This window comes from Nomascus leucogenys, chromosome 2 (assembly GCF_006542625.1).
Source record: "Nomascus leucogenys isolate Asia chromosome 2, Asia_NLE_v1, whole genome shotgun sequence".
Lineage (NCBI taxonomy): Eukaryota > Metazoa > Chordata > Mammalia > Primates > Hylobatidae > Nomascus > Nomascus leucogenys.
This window is the reverse complement of record NC_044382.1, coordinates 69,074,529-69,093,615: the sequence shown is the minus strand read 5'-3', so window position 1 is coordinate 69,093,615 and position 19,087 is coordinate 69,074,529. Positions and strand designations below refer to the sequence as shown.

Below are 19,087 nucleotides of genomic sequence, written 5' to 3'. Positions count from 1 at the left end.
GAGAGGACATTTATTACGTCGTCATTTTTACAGTTGTAATTTTTACTCCCTTTCATCAAATAGAGCTGGTTAGATTAGCAGCTCTTAGCACTGAGATGAAAATATTGGTAGGGCCCAATGGGTCCTGTTTTGTTTATTCTAACAGAGCAGGCTTTGATCTAGACATATTTCCTGGGGTCTGGACGAGATGACCTAATTCCTGTCTTATCCGTCTCTACTTTTCTGTGAATCTCAGATTGCGCTTTACTGTGGAGCCCTTTGAAATTCACTTTATACTTTTTTCCACTTTGTTACCCCCTCTGACATTTGTTTCATTTGGGGTGGAGTGTGTAACTCCTAGTAAAGAATCCATTGCTTTATTTTTCTAACAGGACTGCTAAGTTTTAACAAGAGTGGGAGCTTTTTTTTTGCTCTCTCATTCTTGACATTCACAACATGCCAAAAACAATAAGCAAATTATCTACTGCTAGAAATTTATGTCAACTGCAAATCATTAAGAATTTTCTGTTTGAAGACCTTTTTTCTTGTAATTAAAAAAAAAAAAGCCCTCCCTCCACTCCCTGAAAAGCCATTTGAATAGATCTGGCCTGTGAAGATTGGGATGTGAAAACTCAAAGCGCAAAGTCAGCTTCAGGTATCTCCAGTTGATCTGCAGGACCCCTCCCTTACGCCTTACGCTACCCACCCTTCCCCAACCCAGACGTGGGGGGGGGGGGAGGGAGGGGTCATCTCGGGCAGCTTGGGTTTGTCATTGGTTCTCTCTCTCTCTCTCTTTTTTCCCTCCCCAGGTCCCTGTCAATCACCAAACTGCTCTTCCGAGAATATTTTCCAGAAAGAAGGAAGCCCGTGGGGGGTGGGTGGAAAAGGAATGGTAGTGAAGATTGAGGGAGAAGGAAAAAAGAAAAAGCACGACGAAATATAAGGAAGGAAAGATAGAAGAGAATGAGAGAATGACAGCTACCCAGGCAGAGAGGAAGAACAGGAAACGCGGTTCCTGGGGAGGGGTGGGGGGGACAATAACAACAAAAAACCTCGAATAAACTACAAGTTCCTAACGTTTGTAAATTTTGAGTGATAGACACAAAGCGTTTCTTAAATTCTTCTCTGGGCTGTTCTGTATTTTTACAATTCCCCCTTTAAAAAAAAAAGCTGGGGAAACTGTCACCAAAGTGAATATTTTTAGCTAAAAATTTCTGTGAACTTAGTTGCAGCAACAATCCTTCCTTAATTCAGTGAATTCGGTTCTCGGTGATTCCAATACCACCACGAGGCACCTCTAGTGAGGCGTAGCAGGGCAAGGGTTGGGGAGTAGGTGAGGAGGGGGTGCGCGCCCGTCAGCTGCCTTCACCTCAACCCTGTTGCTTTGTAAATGTAAATCCAGTTCTGTTCTGCGGGCCGAGCCCAAAGGCTGAGTGTATTTTTCACACTGGGAGGAGAAGCAAGGCAGAGGGCGATTTCTTATTTTGGAAATGGATGGAAAGGGGAATGAATGGGCAGGTAATAATCAATAGATTAGAAAGATAGTCAATCAATAAGTGGATAGGCAGGGACAAAAGGAGACACACACACAGAGAGAAAGAAAGAGAGAGAAGAGGAGGGGGTTGGAGAGAGAGAGACGGAGAGACAGACAGAGAGACCCTCTGACCTTTTCCTAAACGCTTCTGATGCCTCCGGAAAGAAAAGTGACTTTTGCTCCCCTTAAGTCACTTTCAGAAACCGCTGGAAGGTGGGAGGTTAGTGATGACAGGGAAAGGGAACACAGCGCCCCCTCTCCCCTCTCCCCACTGCCTGCCTCTTGGAAATGGACGCGCAGCCCAAGGTGGTGCAGGGCGGTGACCTTCGCGCCCGGCCCGAAGTGCGGGAGTCCCGGGGACCGGGCGGCGGAGACCACTGGAGAGCGGGGTCCAGCTGCTGGCGGACGCTCGGTGGAAAGTGTCGCGGGGCAGCCGCCTGGACGCCTTTGGAGAGGGCCGGCGAGGCGCCGGGCATGTGCGGCAGGGGGGCACTGTCGAAGCCTGCCCCTGTCGGTGGGCGGCAGCCCCCCGGATCACTTCCCTCAGATGTCCCCAGGCCTTGTCCCTGGGTGCAGAGGGCGCGCAGCCAGGGGCAGCCCCTCCTCGCCATGCCCAGCGATGGGAAGGTGTGAACGTCGTCTGTGCAACGGAAACAGCTCCATCTGGCCCGCGCAGAAGCAGAGCTTCTGGCTGGAACTCCGGCCTTCAATCCGTGTCCCCACTCCTGGGGAAAAAAAGTCACTCCTGGAGCGGAGGGGACGGAACAGGAGAGGGGAGAGAGAGAAATCTGTCCCTCTAAATGTTCAGGTGCTGAGCCTTCGGGGTGATTCTCAGCATCACTCACGACGTCGCGCAACCCTCTCCCCTGCCCCCGCCACCCCACCACCCTCCCTGGCTTTGGGGGCTCCCACCCCCTCCCCTGAACTCTCCCGGCCCAGGTCAGCGCCCACCTTCCGGAACGCCGGACCTGGACCCGGAGGCCGAGCAGAGGTTGAGGGCGCCCCCTCGGAACAGAGGTCTAACGACAGCGTCGGGGGAGTGCGGACCCGAGTGGCCCGCGCCCTGGTGGAAACTTCTGCAGGAAGCGGCCTGACGCTTTCTACCTTACCTGGGCACAACCGCCGGATGCGCGGTTCACCAGCTCCCTGAAACATTAAAAAAAAAAAAAAAAAAAAAATCGGCGACCCCTCTGGACACAGCTTCCCTTCAGTCCGTTTGCTCACCTCAAAACAGTGCTCAGGAGGGAGAAAGCCTGCTCCCCCCTCCGCCCCAGAATAACAGGGAGAGGGGAAGAATCCATTTGAATTTGCATGATGAAATATTCAAGCTGACTCTACATAACCTTTCTAATAGACTTTTTCTTTCAAATATGCATGTGCGTTTAAATGCCTAAAAGACCAGTTAAATAAAGAACATGTTGACCTCTCTGGGTTGAGGCCCAGTTTGAGTCAGATTATATAACCCCGCAGCATCAGGAACTCCCCAGCAATGTGGCTCTCAGCTGCCTGAAAAAACGTGACTGCATTAAGTGAAATAAAACCAGAATAGTAAAAGTGAAATCTAAATCGGCATAAATATCTTGCTTAAAAGAAACTTACCTGTTGGGTTAAAACCTCCAACATCTTTTTATGTCATTTCGTTGTTTTGTTTTTCTTGGGGGTGGGGTGGGTAGCGAGTGGAGTCTATAAAATCCATTCCTAAGTAAGTCATGGATACTGGGAAAATATCTAGGGCCTCCAAATTTCAAAATAAAAGAAAACGCAGGCCCATGCAAAGCCGTTTCTGTTATGCCTTTTACAATTCCTCATTTAAAGACGGATACACACTCACATACACAATTGACTGCTGCCTGGGGAAATGTTAAAATGCATTTAGGGGCCTGGCTAAATGGAAATGCACTCTAAAAACACAGACACAGTATTTTGTTTTATCTGTTGCAAAAAAAATGTATTTGATTACTTGAGTAAAATTACAGTATCTCTGTTGTTAGTAAGTATTAAATGTTAAAGAAATTGGACCCCCCTTTCCTTTCAACTTTCCAAGAAAGTGCATGTAACAGTCCAATTATTTTCTTCCATACCTAATACAAAATAAACAAACACTATACCTGCTCTCTTGATCAAGAAGAAGCATTTGCTCTTGTAAGGAACATATGTACATTTGAATGAAAGTGATATTTCTTATTGTATATACAAGAGCATCTACGTTTTCTCCACTGAAGGTTGTTCAAGATGCTATACTTAGCAGCATTGTGAAATTCCAGCACACATTTTCTATCGTGAATATACCTACAAGGCAAAATGTTACGTCTCAGTTTCAACTACCAAAACAACACTTGTTTTCTTTTTCTCTAAAGAATTCTGCGTGCTTATTACTGTACAGAAACTTATTAACATTGAAGACGACTCAAGTAAAAAGCACAATACAAATAGCAGTTCAAAATGGAAATGGTTAAATCTACAAAAAAAAAAAAGGTTGAATTTTAGAATAAAAATAAAAAAACCAAACCTTTCAAAGAACCACACTATTCAGTCTGTACTTTCAGTCCTTTCCTTAAATCTGTTTTGAAAGATTAGACAATGTGTTTGCTGATAAAATTTTCCAGCAGGATCAAAGTGTACATGTATATACAGACTTTATTAGAGATCTAATGCATCACTGAGGCATTGCATCAACACCAGATTCATATTAAACTGGATATAGAAAATAAGTTAATGCCAGATTACAACTGCCTAGCAGGGCAACTTGCAATTGCCATAAATGTTACAGCAAGTTTACAGCACTCTAGTCAATTAGTATTTAGTCCAAAATACAGAAGACCAAAGTTAACGCTTGCATTCTGTTTGCAAAGCAAGGTTATATCACTAATAAATAAGCTTTCTTAGAACTCTAAAGTTGAACAAGGTACAAAAGAATGTCTTCATAATGTTGTAGTTCATAGATCTGGGGAACAGAAGGAAGGGGCGGGGCGGGGTGGGGGGCAAGGTGTAGGAGGCCACCATAGGTCGCATTCTGAACAGGAATGAATGCTATGTCTCCAGCCCGAGCTGCTTTAACTCGTGACGATCTCCTTGCTGTCCTCCACGAAGCGGGTGAAGCGGAAGTTGGTTCCGTTCTCACTGCTTGCCATTTTCTCCAGGCCGGCCAGGGGAGCACTGGGCTCTGAGTTCTGGAGCCTCTCCAGGTTTCCCGTCAGCCCACTAATAGGTGAGCTGTTCCCACTGCCGAGGCTTCCAGGAATTGGAGGGATGCCACCGTTCTGAATGACGGAGATCTCGTTGGCCTTCATCGCCAGCCCGTTGGAGAGCGCTGCTGCATACTGATTCCAGAAGCTGGAAGGATCCCCACTTCCTGATCTTGCCGCCAAATCCTTCTGGAACATTTCTGGGAACTTGACGGGATTGCCTCCTAGAAATGTCATGGGGCCATCCACAGAGAGCCGCCGACCCCGCCGTGCAGGGGTGCTATTCCACATGTGAGTGCCCATGTGTACCTGAGATATGGGGAGGGCAGGCAGGGACACAGAGAGAGAGGGAAAAAAAGAGGAGGGAGAGAGAAGCTTAATAGCTGAATCTGTCTCAACTCATATCCCAAATGTCCACAAAGCAAGTGGCCTAAATGTCTATTCTCATCATGTGACAGACAGTGAAGGCAACAGGAACCATCCATTCCTCCCGTCTAGTAATAACATGTTCACTCTCTGCAGCCCTGGGCTGTCTCCCCTCTTCCAAGGCAAGGATGCCTTACTTACTCTTTTTTTATTACCCATATTTAGCTTATAATGGCCTCAAGCAAGCCAGGCAGTGGCGGATAGCTCCTTTCAGGGTTAGAATTGTTATGTCCACTCTCATTGCAATGGTAAGTATTGTATCTGACACCCTTTACCCTATAAATGTCCTTTTCAGATGGGGAGAAGGTATCCCTCCCTGATTGCCCATTGGAGGGCCTGTGTATGGACAGAAAACCCAGAAAGTAATTATTCATCTCACATTACCGGGAACAATCTCCAGAGAAATACTCTGTCAACAGAAAAATGTACACGCTAAGAGCACTCAACTGTTGCTCTAGAACTTAAGCATATTTGCTTTATTTCCAACACATATCAGTAGGAAATGCTGTATAATCAATTATCATAATACCCATTAGCAGAGCAGTGACGTTATTGTTTTTAGACAAACAAACCATGCTGGACTGCATAGTTATGAAAAATAGATACATACGCCGAGAACCCTAATTATTAAGTGATACGGGCAGCACACAGGCCACATGGAGGTCTTTAATCAATACCCCATGGCAACGCTAGGCTGTCTTCCTTGGTAGGTAAAGCAATTCATCTGGTGCACTTAGTGAGACAACAGAGAGAGGCCGCTGCTTCGCTTAGGTACCAAATTATTCAATGTGCACTGACATTCTGTGAGCTGCAGCTTGCTCTTGTCCCTGCCACGATCCTGACCCTCCCAGGCACCCTCGTTTCTCCCCCCGTCAACCATGTGCAGCAGGTTCCCTTGCAAGAGCTCTCTCCCTGAATATCTGGGCTGATGACTCTGGGGGCATGCATTATAGATAATCAATGGCAGTGGGACAGGGTTGATGGAGTGGGTATGGTACAGATAGAGCAAGGTACCTTAAGATTGCCTTTAGTCGTGAAAGCTCTTCCACAAATAGTGCAAGCAAAGGGTTTCTCTCCAGTGTGAGTTCTCTCGTGAATCTGCAGGGCACTCGATGAGGAGAAGGTTTTGCCACACGTGTTGCAGTAGTGCTGCTTGGGAGTTCTCCTGGGCAGAGCAGGGAGCAGAACTGGGGATGTGGCAGAGGAAGACAGAGGCCCAGACGGGACGTGACTGGTGGGGGTGTCCTTACTGTCCTGAGGAGAAACATGCACGAAGCCGTTGACCTCTGTTTTGATGAGAGATGACAACGAGTTGGCGGGAATCACCGCCGAGTTCTGATTGGGGCCAAGGTTGGAACTGGGCTCAAAGAGCTGGGATGGCAGATCTCGCATCTGATGTGTCAACATGTGCTGCTTCAAATTACCCTTTGTGGAAAAGCCACGATTGCAAACTGTGCAAATAAATGGTCTCTCTTTGGTATGACTTCGATAGTGAATGTCCAAGGCACTCTGACAAGCAAATGTTTTGCCACAAATGTCACAAGCAGTGTTTTTAAATTTACCCCGGTCTCTAAAAGGGAAGAGGATCCCCAAAGAATCTTCTTTGATGATTTTCTCTGCGTGACTAGATGTCAAATCCAAAGCCCCACCATTCACTGGGGTGGGAGACAAACCATTGGCAAACTCGCTTGGGACCGCTCTCTGTGGTTTGTCCTCAATGCTGGGTGACTTGTGGAACTCCTGCGTGCTGTTGGACGGGGACAGAGCCTGCATGGAAGAGGTAGACTCTGAGATGGCTGGGCTGCCAGCACTTTGGCTCTCCATGTCACCACCCACTGAGGATGAATCATTGGTCAGGACATCCCCCTCAACGGACCCATTTTCCACTGACTTCAGGCTGGCCTGTAGCTGCTCTGCTAGGCCAGCATTGATCATCTTCATCTGATTTTCCAAAGCAGCGATGCTCGACATCTCGAGGGGCAAAGGTGAAGAGGATAAGCTGTCTTGGGAGGCGTCTGCAGACTTAGGTGTATCGGGGATGCTGCCCTCAGGACAGTCTTCCATGTTTTCATCAGAGAAGTTGTCTAGGTCATCAAAATTTTTCTCATCAAAGGAACCTGTGTCAGACTCCATGGACTCAGAGTAGCTGTCGGGGACTGGGGTGTTGGGGATCTGGCCTCCCATATGCATTCGGATGTGCTGCTGCAGGACCACAGCATTCGTGAACTTCTTCTGGCAGATGGGGCAGGAATGCTGGACTCTGAGTGGGGGCATAGCACGATGGACACTGTAGTGGGTTTTAAGATTCCCTTTCGTGGTGAAAGCCCGGCCACAGATCTTACACTTAAAGGGCCTCTCCCCGGTGTGTGTCCTGTAGTGCATTTTCAAGGCGCTCTGGCAGCTGAGAACCCGGTGGCAGATGATGCACTCATTGGGGTCAGTGGCCTTCTTGTCAATGTTTTCTACCAGTTGCTGAAGCTTGGACGTCTCTGATGCCTGGGCTGAGTCCAGGAGTCCCCCAAAAGGAAACTTGGCCTTGAACTGCTCGGACATGAGTGGCAACAAAGGGTTGGTGAAGGTGGTGGCACTGCCCACGGGGCCGCAGTCTGCCGCTGGGGAGCTCAGGACGCTACTGCTTGCCGTCGGGACTGAGTTGGTGACCATGCTACTCTCTTCGCTTTTGCCACCAGAGGGTGGCAGAGTGGACCCTTCGGCTTCCTCTGGGAGCACACCTAGGTTTCTTGTGGCTGGCTCAGGGCCCCCGGAGTCACTTTTGACTGAGCCTGGGGGGCTGGTGGCAGAGTGGCTGATGGGGATGGGGGCTGGCTCTTCCGTCTTGATGAAGGGTATGAGGCTTGGGAGGGTCGGGGGCAACGGCAGGCCGACTGAAGTGGTCAGAGTAGGCAGGACTGGTTTGGTGTCTAGCCAGCTGGTGACTGGCTTCTCTGGAGGGATGGACATGCCATATGGGATGCCAGTACTCGTGGGGATATTGTCCAAATGCTCAGGCACAGGATAGGGGTTCATCTGGATATGAGGGTATTTCTCTTTGTGGCGCTGAAAGTGGACTTTCAAATTCCCCTTGGTGGAGAACCTGTTCCCGCAGATGTTGCACTTGAACGGCCTCTCTCCAGTGTGGGAACGCAAGTGGATCTGCAAGGCACTGTCACTCCCAAAGACCTTTGCGCAGAACCTGCACTTGTGTTTGAAGAACGCCTCATCGGAAGTACTTTTCGCTTCAAAGGCAGTGACATTTGGTGGCTTGCTTTTTCTTTGCTGGGCCAAGGCAGACAAGGAGTTTAAATCCTCTGCAGTTGTTCCGATGTTGGGCAAAGGGCTGGGGAAAACCGAGTTAGCGGAGGCTGGCTGAGGTAGAAGTGGATTAGACGCAGGACTTAATAAACTGCTTATTGCAAAAGCTGGTGAGGACGATGATGAGACCGCTGGGTTGCTGACATGGGAGGCCCCAGCACTTGAAGCCACTTTTTCAGAGGACGGGGTGGTAACTGCCGCTGCCAATATGTTCATATTGGGAGAAGAGCCGCTGTTGGATGGAATGATGGTGTTGCCAGAACTGCTCTGAGGTAGCTGGATTGGGGGTAGCTGTTTCACACCACTAATGCTGGCAGATTGGCTGGCGAGGCTCTGTGCCAATCCAGCTGCTGCTGCCAGCTGCTGAGATAAATGGGAACTTAGCGTGGACAAGGGGTTGGCAGATGTTCGTAAAGTACCTTGAGAAGGACTAGAAGATGTTGGCAAGTCTGCGTTCTGAGAAGCCAACAGCAAGATTTGGTGACGAATCTGTTCGATCAACTGCAGCTGGTGGATCTGCTGCTGCTGCAGAGCTAAGAGTTGTTCCATGAGGGCTGGGACAGCCAGCTTGCCCCCAGAGGCCCCGCCGCACCTCGCTTCCTGGGAGAACTGGGCCACCGCCACCTTGGTGCTCTGGAGGTTCTCAATGATGACGTTGCTGTTGATCACGGAGAAGTTGCCCAGTGTTGTCAGGTCCCCGAGTTGAGGTAGAGAGGTTGTGATCGCTGAGGTACCTGTGGAGGAGCCGCCACTGCTGCTGCTGCTGCTGCTGCTGATGCTGCTGCTGCTGCTGCTTGGGGCGGTACTGCTGTGGCTGCCGCTGGAAGTGCTGTTGCCGCTTTTGTTAGCAACCGGGGCCTCCACCTCCATGGACTCTTCCCTGTCAAGTCCGTTGTGTTCTGAAAGGTCGCTGCAGTCCACTTGATCTGTTTTGTTAACTGTGTCATTCATTTGTTCATCAGGATTATCGGGAGGGGGGCTGGGGGAGAAGGTTTCGGGTGGGGAGGCTGGATTTTCATTTACGATTAAAACTAATTGATTTTTAGTACAGTTCTTCTTGTGGAGCAGAAGATCTGATAATTCAAAGAACTCGGCACAGCACCGGCCACAGACGTGGGCATCCTTGCTCTTAGTAGGGCGACTCTGTTGACCCTTTTCTGTGTCTCCTACAAATGTCAAAAAGGTGCAGGGTTAGAAAAGGGGCCAGGACACACAGTCACCTATGACTTAAAAAAAAAAAGAGGCTAATCAATGGTTTTCTACCTGCAAAACTCAAAAATGTAGCCCTTGAAAACCAATCAGTATTACCTAAGAACATCCATAATTAATTTGTAAGGGTATGGAGGAATTCCTATCCAGCCGGTATTTCAGAGAGTCATGGCCTTCAGATAATTCATCAAAATATAAAATACTACAAATGGGAGACACTGGTGCATGATGAAATTCCATAACAAAATATTGATTTCCAATCTTTTATACACCTTATTGTCTACTCGTCCGGAGAGGGTCCACAAACCATTCTGAGGACTTATTAGGCTCTTGAGTTTCTGTCAACCTTATTCATTTTCAACCGACTCAAAGATATCTGTGACAGTTTGTTCTGTCACTAAACTAATTTGTAGTCATTCAGGTTCCAACCAGTTGTTGACAAGGGGGAAAAAATGCATATCACCAAGCTGTAGACTGACAACTTGAAAATCACCTCAAGCCCCTACCTCAAACCTGCGCTACGTCTGATCCGTGACAAACACACTTTAGTCCCATCAGTAACAAATCCTCCAGACCGTTCCTCAAAACTCACTTGAACACAAAGGGACGGCAACACACACAATGAAGAGAAACACAATAATCATAATCCATTACAAGGCTTGCCTGGCACCTATATATCACCCCATGGCATGTTTATTTTTAAAATTAAAGATGTAACTCCGGCTACCATTCCACTAATCAAAGAATATATGCCACTACGCTCCAAATGGCAACATTATGCCGCTAAATATTTCATCAAAAGTGCTCTCTATGTCTATAAAAACTGGCACGAGATTTACATTTCTGATTAAACATCAACTTCAAGAAGGATGTGCAGTTGAGAAGCGCTCCCATCTCCTAAGAAATAATTCTTGGTTTAGAGTTTGAAAATGCTTTGCAGCTCTCCTTGTCTGAATGCCTTTAAAAACAGTTTGCTCTTAACTGTTATCAATTGTTTAACAGATTGTCCTGAACCTTTTATTATAAAAATCCCTTTATTTCCTGTTTGTTTCCATTGGTTGCTCAGATGTCTTCTCACTAAGATCCATTTGTAAATTAAACAGAAAAATCTCTAACTCCAAGCTAACATCCTATTCAAAGACAGGATGGCTTCCCATTGTTTGCCCAGCATGGGGAACACCAACTTCTGTTGTACAAATGGTGTGTGGTCATCTACGAAGGCTGTGGAAAAAAAAAAAAAAAACTGTTTAATTCAAGGATTACCTCCCTGCATGCTTTTCTGCAGAACTGAATCAGATAATAGGTAGTTTCCATGACTTCCAAATTGAATCTCCCAGAAAACTTGCAGAAAACAAAGTAATTGCACATATGAATAAATGTAAAATCAAAATGCTGCTTTTTTCAGTAAACTTAAAGTCCATTGGAAAGGTTCAGCTGTTTGCCTTTTTGTAGTAAACACTTTAAAAAACTTGACTAGTTTTGCATTCCAGAAAATAAAATTAATACCTAAATACTAACTTCTGGAAATTCCTTAACTCTATTTGCCTTGAGTGATGCCGAAGTTGATTAGAATCCCTGGTGAAGTATGCCAAATGTACGCACACTTTATTCACTGGGAGTGTTATTTGAGTAGCTAAGTTATACTTAACAAGCTAGCCTTCCTAATACCCATCTTTTAATCTCCACAAGGGTATAGTGCAAAATGCATTAACACCAGCAAACAAATCTTAGTTGTAGCAGAAAATACCAACAATGATTTGGTTTTAATTTAATGTTTAATCATCCTAATTGGCACTGGATTCCTATGCACATGGAAGGTGCTGTTTTAAGCACTTTCTGCTTCTCCCCCTGCCTTAAAATCATATAAACAAGATATTAGATGAAATTTGCTAAAGTTATGTTGCTTAACTTGGGACAAAAATAATGTGACAAAAATTCTCTTTAAAGCTTCTTATTTTGACAACCAATTTTAAATGATGCATCCATTTCAGATGCTTATTTTAAACTAGGAAATGCAATTCCTAATATATTCAACAGAAATGTTATTTCTTTCTCTTTGCACATTTCCATATGTAATGGTTATGTTTCCATCTACTTTTACAGCCAATTATGAAGGAACAAAAGCTATTCTGTTTGTTCACACATTTTCAACAAAATGCATTAAAACTATTATGTCAGCATGTTCTATTAAGCTCTGCATTCAGTGGAAAATACTTTTCAACCAGCTCACATTTATCAAAACATAAAGCCACTTTAAAACACAGTTTTGCTTGGTCAGCTGGGCTTAGACAAATAATGACAGATTCAGAACTAAATAACTAGCAAGGGAAATCAGAAAACTGACTTCATCAATTGTACACATTACAATGTAGTTGCTTCAAATATTTAGCACATCTGTGCTCACGATTAAAAGAGATTTTAATTCTTTATAACTTGCAAACATCTGATATTCTCATAATATATAGAGAAAATAAAAGGAAGGTTACTTTACAGGATTTAGCTGATTATTATTTTCCTGCACTCGAATTCTGCATTTGTGCTGCCTCAAGACTCACTTGAGAATTTTCAAGTTTTTCAGTCAACATTTTTATATTTAGGATTGTGCTAACTGGATGGAAAATATAGATGTTTAAAAATAAATGCAAATGCCTGCTTGCTTTTAAGAGATTGTTAAAAAGTTGTCCATATTTTAGCTTAGGTTTTCACAACATTTTTAATAAGCTGACATTTGATCTCACTGTAGAGTGAACTAATTTAATTTCCTGATGTTTATGAACACCCCCACATCCCCAGAATACTGGTATCTATTTTGATTTATTTCAAAAGCAGGTGTCGCTACACTGTAATAATTCTTAACTTGAAATCTATCTGCATTCGGAACAAAATTCCAAGGAAACAGTCTTTTATTAAAAAAAAAAAAAAGACAAAACATGAGGACTAGTTGGACTCTTTACCAAAGGGAATATTTTAATTTGTAGTAATTTGTAGTAAGATACACACACACACACACACACATTCACACACACACACACACACACACACACACACACACACACACACGAACATGTTCTAATTCATTTTTCTGATTGTCTGCTATCTTGTATCTCTCTCAGTAATCTGTTACACAGGATTGCAACTGGTGACCCCATTATAGTAAATACAGTTGCCTTGTTCCTTGTACTATAGTGAAAATAACATTCCTGTTCCTTTTCTATGGATTTTGCATACAGATTAATTTTGTAAGCAACCCTAGTCAGATAGCAAAATTTAAGAAGCAGTGGTTTTCTAAGTATGTGCACACAAACAGATATTTGGAATTTTCTGGGCCTTTTGTTAGGGGGAGGGGGAGAGTGATGTTATACCTCCACCAAATTTATACTAAAATCCCAGATGCTTTAGTTCCTGTTGTACAATTTAGGTACTTGATGCCTAACTCAAATTTGTCAGTTTTTCATCATCTGAACTGCAGAGTTGGAAGCAGAAAATTGGTGTTCTACCATATCTGTCTACTGAGAAAATAAAAATAAAACTATGCCCCACACAAAAAGGTTTAGACAGCCAGGAAGGGAAAAAACAAAACAAAAAACAAACGCAACCACCTTACTCTACCAGATTTAGTTTTCTTTTTTGGAGCTCTTCAGAAAGACACTTCACTGTACTTCCCATTATCTTAAGATGGCATTTACATTTCTTAATAGAATTTCTCATGATAGTGGTTTTGGAGTCCTTAATTTTAACAGCCTGTTCCTTTTTTTTTTTTTTTTATCACAAACATATTTGATTGATTGGTCTTTTTTTTTTTTTCTGCATCGACCCGGGAAAAGTCTGAATCCAAATGGAAAAGTCTGAATCCAACTTAGGATTCCAAAGAAATTTTAAACACTACGACATATGCTGTGCATATTTTCTGTGATGTCTAAAGTTTCCTCTATGTGATATGCCACCAAATGACAAATTTCCTGGTACCCTTCAAGTTCACTCACTGTTCTGATGGGGATTATAGTATTCTCTTGTGGAAGAATACGAGTGAAATCTCTGAAAAAATAACAACATGGACGAGGCATTGCTTTTAAAATAGTGATCCAAGCCCACCTAATGTACACAATAAATGAAAGGGGAAAATGTCTTTCCCATGGATGAATCAAACTGAACACTAGATGGGGTTCCAGTTGCAAGGGTTTGTTCAAAAACTTCTTTGTGGCTTTCCTATTGCAGTGACGCGTAAAAAAGAGACTCCTTAAGGCGAGATCTAAACTTTGACTACATAAACATTGGCAAAGGCACAAGAAACTAAATCCCTGTTGTTTGAGGGTAAAACCGAGCTATGGGAACTACCTGTCAATCTTCCCCTTTGGGGGTCTGGCATCTGAGGGTGACAGGGGAATAAGGTTAGGAAAAGACGCCAAGCTGATAAGGTGAAACTAAAATAAACTACTAACTTCCTGCTAAGTGACTAGCAGGATTCAATTTGGGGGTCACTGGGAAGATACTGAAGGACATATTATGATCTGGACCTTGTCACCTTTGCATGGGAGGAGGCTAGCAAAGGTTAAAACAGCTTGACACATCTAGGTTTTCTAAAGCCTGGCACACAAACTTTTTTCTTTTTTGGGGGGAGGGGTGTTAGTTCTTTGGTTAACTTTCCACCTCTTTCGCCAAACTACTTCAGTTTTAATAATCTAAGAACATTTTTGGAATATTCTGGTGCTATCTGCACCAAGAAGTGTCTCAGAAAAACGTAGTTGAGTTGTAGAAGGAATTTATTCTAGTTCCTGCACAGAGCTTAGCTTTTGACAATTTCAAAAACTTAACCAGTCTGCCTATTTCCGTCCCAGTAAGATCTCCACCATAAAAATGTGGAGTTCTACCTTCTAAAAGGTTCTGTTGGTAAAGACAACTTGCTACCTCCAAAAGTATAAAGAAAACAAATAGAGCCCCCAAAGAAGAACCTATACATTGGCACTTGTGCCAATGAACTCTAGGGGAAACGTGATGTAAAATAAACCACAAAACATTCAGTATCACATATTCACTTTCACACATACTACCCTCATGCCTAACTAGACTTTGCTCGTTTATGTGTTTGTTTTTTAACATTTTACAAAGTATGTGCAGCCTGAAGCAAATCACAAAAAAACAGTTTGCATTTTCTCATTCAGAATCTTCCATTATGACAAACTTAAAACAGCTCTGATTAAACATGAATTCTTTCCAACTGCCTTATCTTGCAGGTGTTTTTTTTTTTTTTTAAAAAAAAGCAATTAATTACAGTTCTTGCTAACCTTTTGGGCCCAGTGATCAATGTGCTGCTATAAAGCTGCTCTAAATGAGCAAATTACTTTGGTTAAATAATAGAATTTCATTATTAATATAAATAAGAGGAATTTTTATGATACTTCATATGATTGTTAGTGTTTTATCTGCAATTCATGGTGTTTCATTCTTCCAATATTATCTTTTCCTTGAAAAAATTGAGCACCAAAATACTTTTTAACTAAATGAATGGAGTCTAAATGGGCCATCCATGTAGAAGTTACAGAAATCTCAAAAACGCCATCAAAGGAAGAATCCCAACACACACACACACACACACACACACGCACACATGCATTCATGCACACACAACACATAACTGAAATCCCAATTTATAGTAAAGAGCCCACATTTAAAATCATTAGATTGTAATATTCCCTTTCCTAAGAATTATTTAACTTGATAAACAATCTTTCCAGTAGCAGTCATCTTTCTGCAAGTAATTCAAGACTTGTTGAATATCATTTAGGAGACAAGTCATATTTGCCATAATCTTGGTTTCATAAGAAGCAGAAAAATTACCAAATTTAGAGTGTTTCTGGCATAGCAGCTGCACACTAAAGTAAAATAAAATACCAGCATCCTGAAATCGACCAAATACTCGTTTTTGTTTTTGTGTTTGTTTTTGTTTTTTGTTTGCACTTGCTTCAGATGAAGCTGTCTGTGTGGCTCCTTAGCATGGTCTGGGTTTTCTTTGTAAGCACACACACACTCAAACACACACAGGCAGGACACACAACACCAAGCAGCCCTAGCTGCTTTCAGCTTTGGGAGCCGCTTCTTTAGGGCTCCTGTAACTTGGGTCTACAAACTTTTCTAGGTCTCACTCTGGGTAGAAGTCATATAATCTGAGGTGCTGACAAATGAGAAGTGCATGAACTAGATTTAATTTGGTATGTTTCATATTTCACTTGTCATATTTCAAAGACCATCTCAAGACATAAGAAAAAGTAATCAGAATGTTTGAAAAGGGGCTTGCCTTCTAAAAATGTAACAATGTTTCTTTACATAAAAAACAAAACAAAACAGAAAATCCAGCTACTCCTACAAGTATGGGTTATATGTGGGGAGAAGAATGAGATTGCTGAACTCACTGCAGAAAAGGTGACTTTTAAAAGGTAACCTTGAGTTATGTCATGAACTTTCAATGCCATTTATTTCAGAACTACTCCCAAATAAAAAGAACTGGAGTATGTTAGGCCCTCCTGTACGTCCAGCGTTGGGGGAGGATTACTTGTGTACTAATATTATTACAACACACTAAATCCTGAAACCCTATTACAAAATCTACCCTCTAGGCAACTTCTCCCAAACTTATTGTTCAACCATGTAAAAACAGTCATAACCTAAAACCATTACTACTGAAGAAAAAGAGGAGGGGGTGGGGAGAGGTGAGGAAAGAAGGCTGGGAGGGGGTGTTTCCTAGGGAGCCCCTAACAGTTTACTGCTTCTTTAGGACAATGTACCAGCTTTGGGGAAGAAAAAAGAAAGGAAGGAAGAGAAAGAAATCAAAAGAAGGAGAGAAAAGAGAAAGAAAGGAAACTTGATTGAGTTACTTAACTAACTTACCTCAGAGCTCAAATAAACTAAACTGAAAAAAATAGTACTAATAAAGAATAATGGTAAGAGGTAGTGAACTCCTTTTATATTATTGCTTTATGAGAAGACTTAACTATTAAAAATTCCTGATACTGAAGGCAAAAGGCAAAGATCTAGCACGCATCATTTCTCCTCGAAGGCCGAGACTTTTTTTTTTTGAAAATGTAGAAAACCAGCACAAATTTACAAAACACACTAGAAAATGCTCTCTTATCTCTAGTTTGCTATTTTGTGTAGAAACTGTTAACCTGAACAGTTTTCCGGTGCAAAAGGTCTCACCAGAAACTTTAGGAAAGATGAGTGTGGGTGCGGGAAGCAGAAGAAACTAAGCTGAGAAAACCCAGAAAAATACTCGGCGCAGCTGCCGCGGCCTTGGGTCATCTCACCTCGATCTACCCCGCGTGCTCGCTTTCGCTTGGGGTGGAAAGCGGGGTTCAGGGGCTGTTTTCAGCGGACTGAGAAATCGCAGAGGCCATGGGTAAGGATTCAAGCTTGAGGAAATACTGGGGGCCGGGAGGAGGGTTATTGTAAAGCATTTCTTAATTAATTTCAAGTCCCCCATTTTTTTACAGGGATCCCAAGTCAGGATTCCCCTTTCCTGACAGCAGGGGTAAAGGGAGCGGGGGTCCCTTCGCTTCACTGTGCCCCAGCTCTACCGAGAGGCAGGCCTCTGGGAAACGAGCCGGGGACCTGCGGGCCCGGGCGGCCGCAGCTTAGTGGGCTGAGGTGCCGATCAGGGGCACGCTTCGGAGCTCTGTCGGGGCCCAGCTCCCTCCTTCACACCCCAAAATGCCGCCTAGGGCGTGGGCATCCCGAGCGGCATCCGGAGCCGCTGAGACCCCGCCGAGATGGCTCCTTGTGCGTCCTCCCACAGCCGAGAGGCCAGCATCGTGCCGGGACGACCCGGGGACCCGAGTCCGGGCGCCGCCGCACCGCCTCGGGCGCTAGGCCTAGGAGCTTTGAGGCCGGTACAGTGAAATACCTTTAGGAGCAAGGAGGGATTCCAGGTGTCCTCCCTCTGTACCCCAACTCCCCGCCCGGATCTCTTCCACTCTCTGCCATAGCTCCCACACACAAACTTTGTTCTGGACTTTTTCAGCCCCTTCGGGACCCACAGTTGTCGCCTCCATCGGAGAAAGCGAGTGCTCCTGTTTCAGGGGGGATTCCACTCTGGCTGGCCACCCGCAAACCTGAAAAACTATTCTATGACTTCTTCCCCGACCCCCCTGGAAGTAGGGAGCACCACGATCCGCAGAGGGCTCATACCAACAATAAAGACTTTGGGGGGCAGAGGGTGCAAGTGTTGGGGAAGAGATGCGGAGATAAACTTTGCGAGCCAGACCCCGACACTTTCCCCGTCCGTTTGCACCGTCTCCGGAACAACTGGCGGCCAGCGGCACTCTCCACCCCGGCAGCAACCCCAGCGGGTCAGGCGCGGGTGCCCCGACACCAGTCCCCATCTTCTTGCAGGTCTGAACCTCCAAAGGCACCCCGTTCTGCCGCGCAGGCCGAGGGGGAGTGTGCGTGGGGGCAGGGGGGCGCAGCGAGCTCCTCCACGCTCGGAGTTCAGCCCAGCGCCCGAAGTAAACTTCCTTCCCACTGGCAGCAGGGCCGGGCGGCGGAGGCCGGGCCGGGGGCCCCGGGGCCGGCGCCGGGAGCGCTAGGGGCCCCGTGCGGTCAGGCGGGGACGACCTCCGCCCTCACCCACGCCTCATGGGGCTCCCGGGCCCCGGCCGCGGCTGGGATCCCCGGAAAAGCAGGGACGGAGGAGCCAGGCCGGCATGCCCGCCCTCTTTCCCCCGGGAGGACCCAACAACTCCGGAAAGATCCTGCCGGGAGATGTGCTCGCTTTCCCCGGGGCAGCGGGGGAAAGCCCAGCAAAGGCACATTGAAAATTAAAAAGAAAAAAAAAATTACGCCGAGTGGAAGAAGCAATCCGGGCCGCGGCGGCGGCGAGGTAGGGGGCGCGGGGGCCAGCCGGGTGTGCGTGGGTCCGAGTGTGCGTGAGTGTGAGTGCGTGTGTGTGTGTCCACGGCGCGGGCCGGAGCACTCACCATCTCGCCGGGGGAGCGAGGCCACTTCGGGGTCGGATTGGAAATGTTGAGGCTTCGCTTGCTTCCTCCGCGACATGCTGGCTCAAACATCAGCTGGGGCAGAATAAAAAATTACTAAAAAAAAATCTTCTCAAAATTACGGAAATCGAGCGGCGGCGGCGGCGGCGGCTCCCCCCGCCCGCCGGCCCGCCCGCCCCCTCCCCGGCTCCCCGGCCCCGGGCGCAGCGCGCATGTGTCCTGCTATAATTATGATTATCAATAATGCATTGCGATTAATCATAGAGGGGTTCTTTGAAAGGCGATTGGCACCGGGCCAGCGCTATTCAAACCCGCTCGCCTTAATCAATTAGTTCGTGATTTGCTGCAGACCCCTGTCTCTCCGCGCGCTGGCCCAATAAGCCGGCCGCGGGGCTGGCTCTGCGCTCCGCGCCGCCCGACACTGGGTTAACCCTCTTTGCGACCGCCCGGGACTCCGC

The 19,087-nt window shown here is 45.6% G+C and overlaps 1 protein-coding gene across 1 annotated transcript; it reads right to left on the bottom strand.

Moving 5' to 3' along the window:
* Window positions 1-3,427: 3,427 nt before the first annotated feature.
* On the bottom strand, window positions 3,428-18,774 carry SALL1 (spalt like transcription factor 1). The gene is made up of 3 exons (XM_012504633.2): window positions 18,612-18,774; window positions 6,139-9,602; window positions 3,428-5,007 (listed from the first exon to the last, which is right to left on the bottom strand). Exons 1-3 carry the CDS (start codon window positions 18,685-18,687, stop codon window positions 4,567-4,569), a joined length of 3,981 nt encoding a protein of 1,326 aa, XP_012360087.2. The 5' UTR covers window positions 18,688-18,774; the 3' UTR covers window positions 3,428-4,566.
* Window positions 18,775-19,087: the final 313 nt, after the last annotated feature.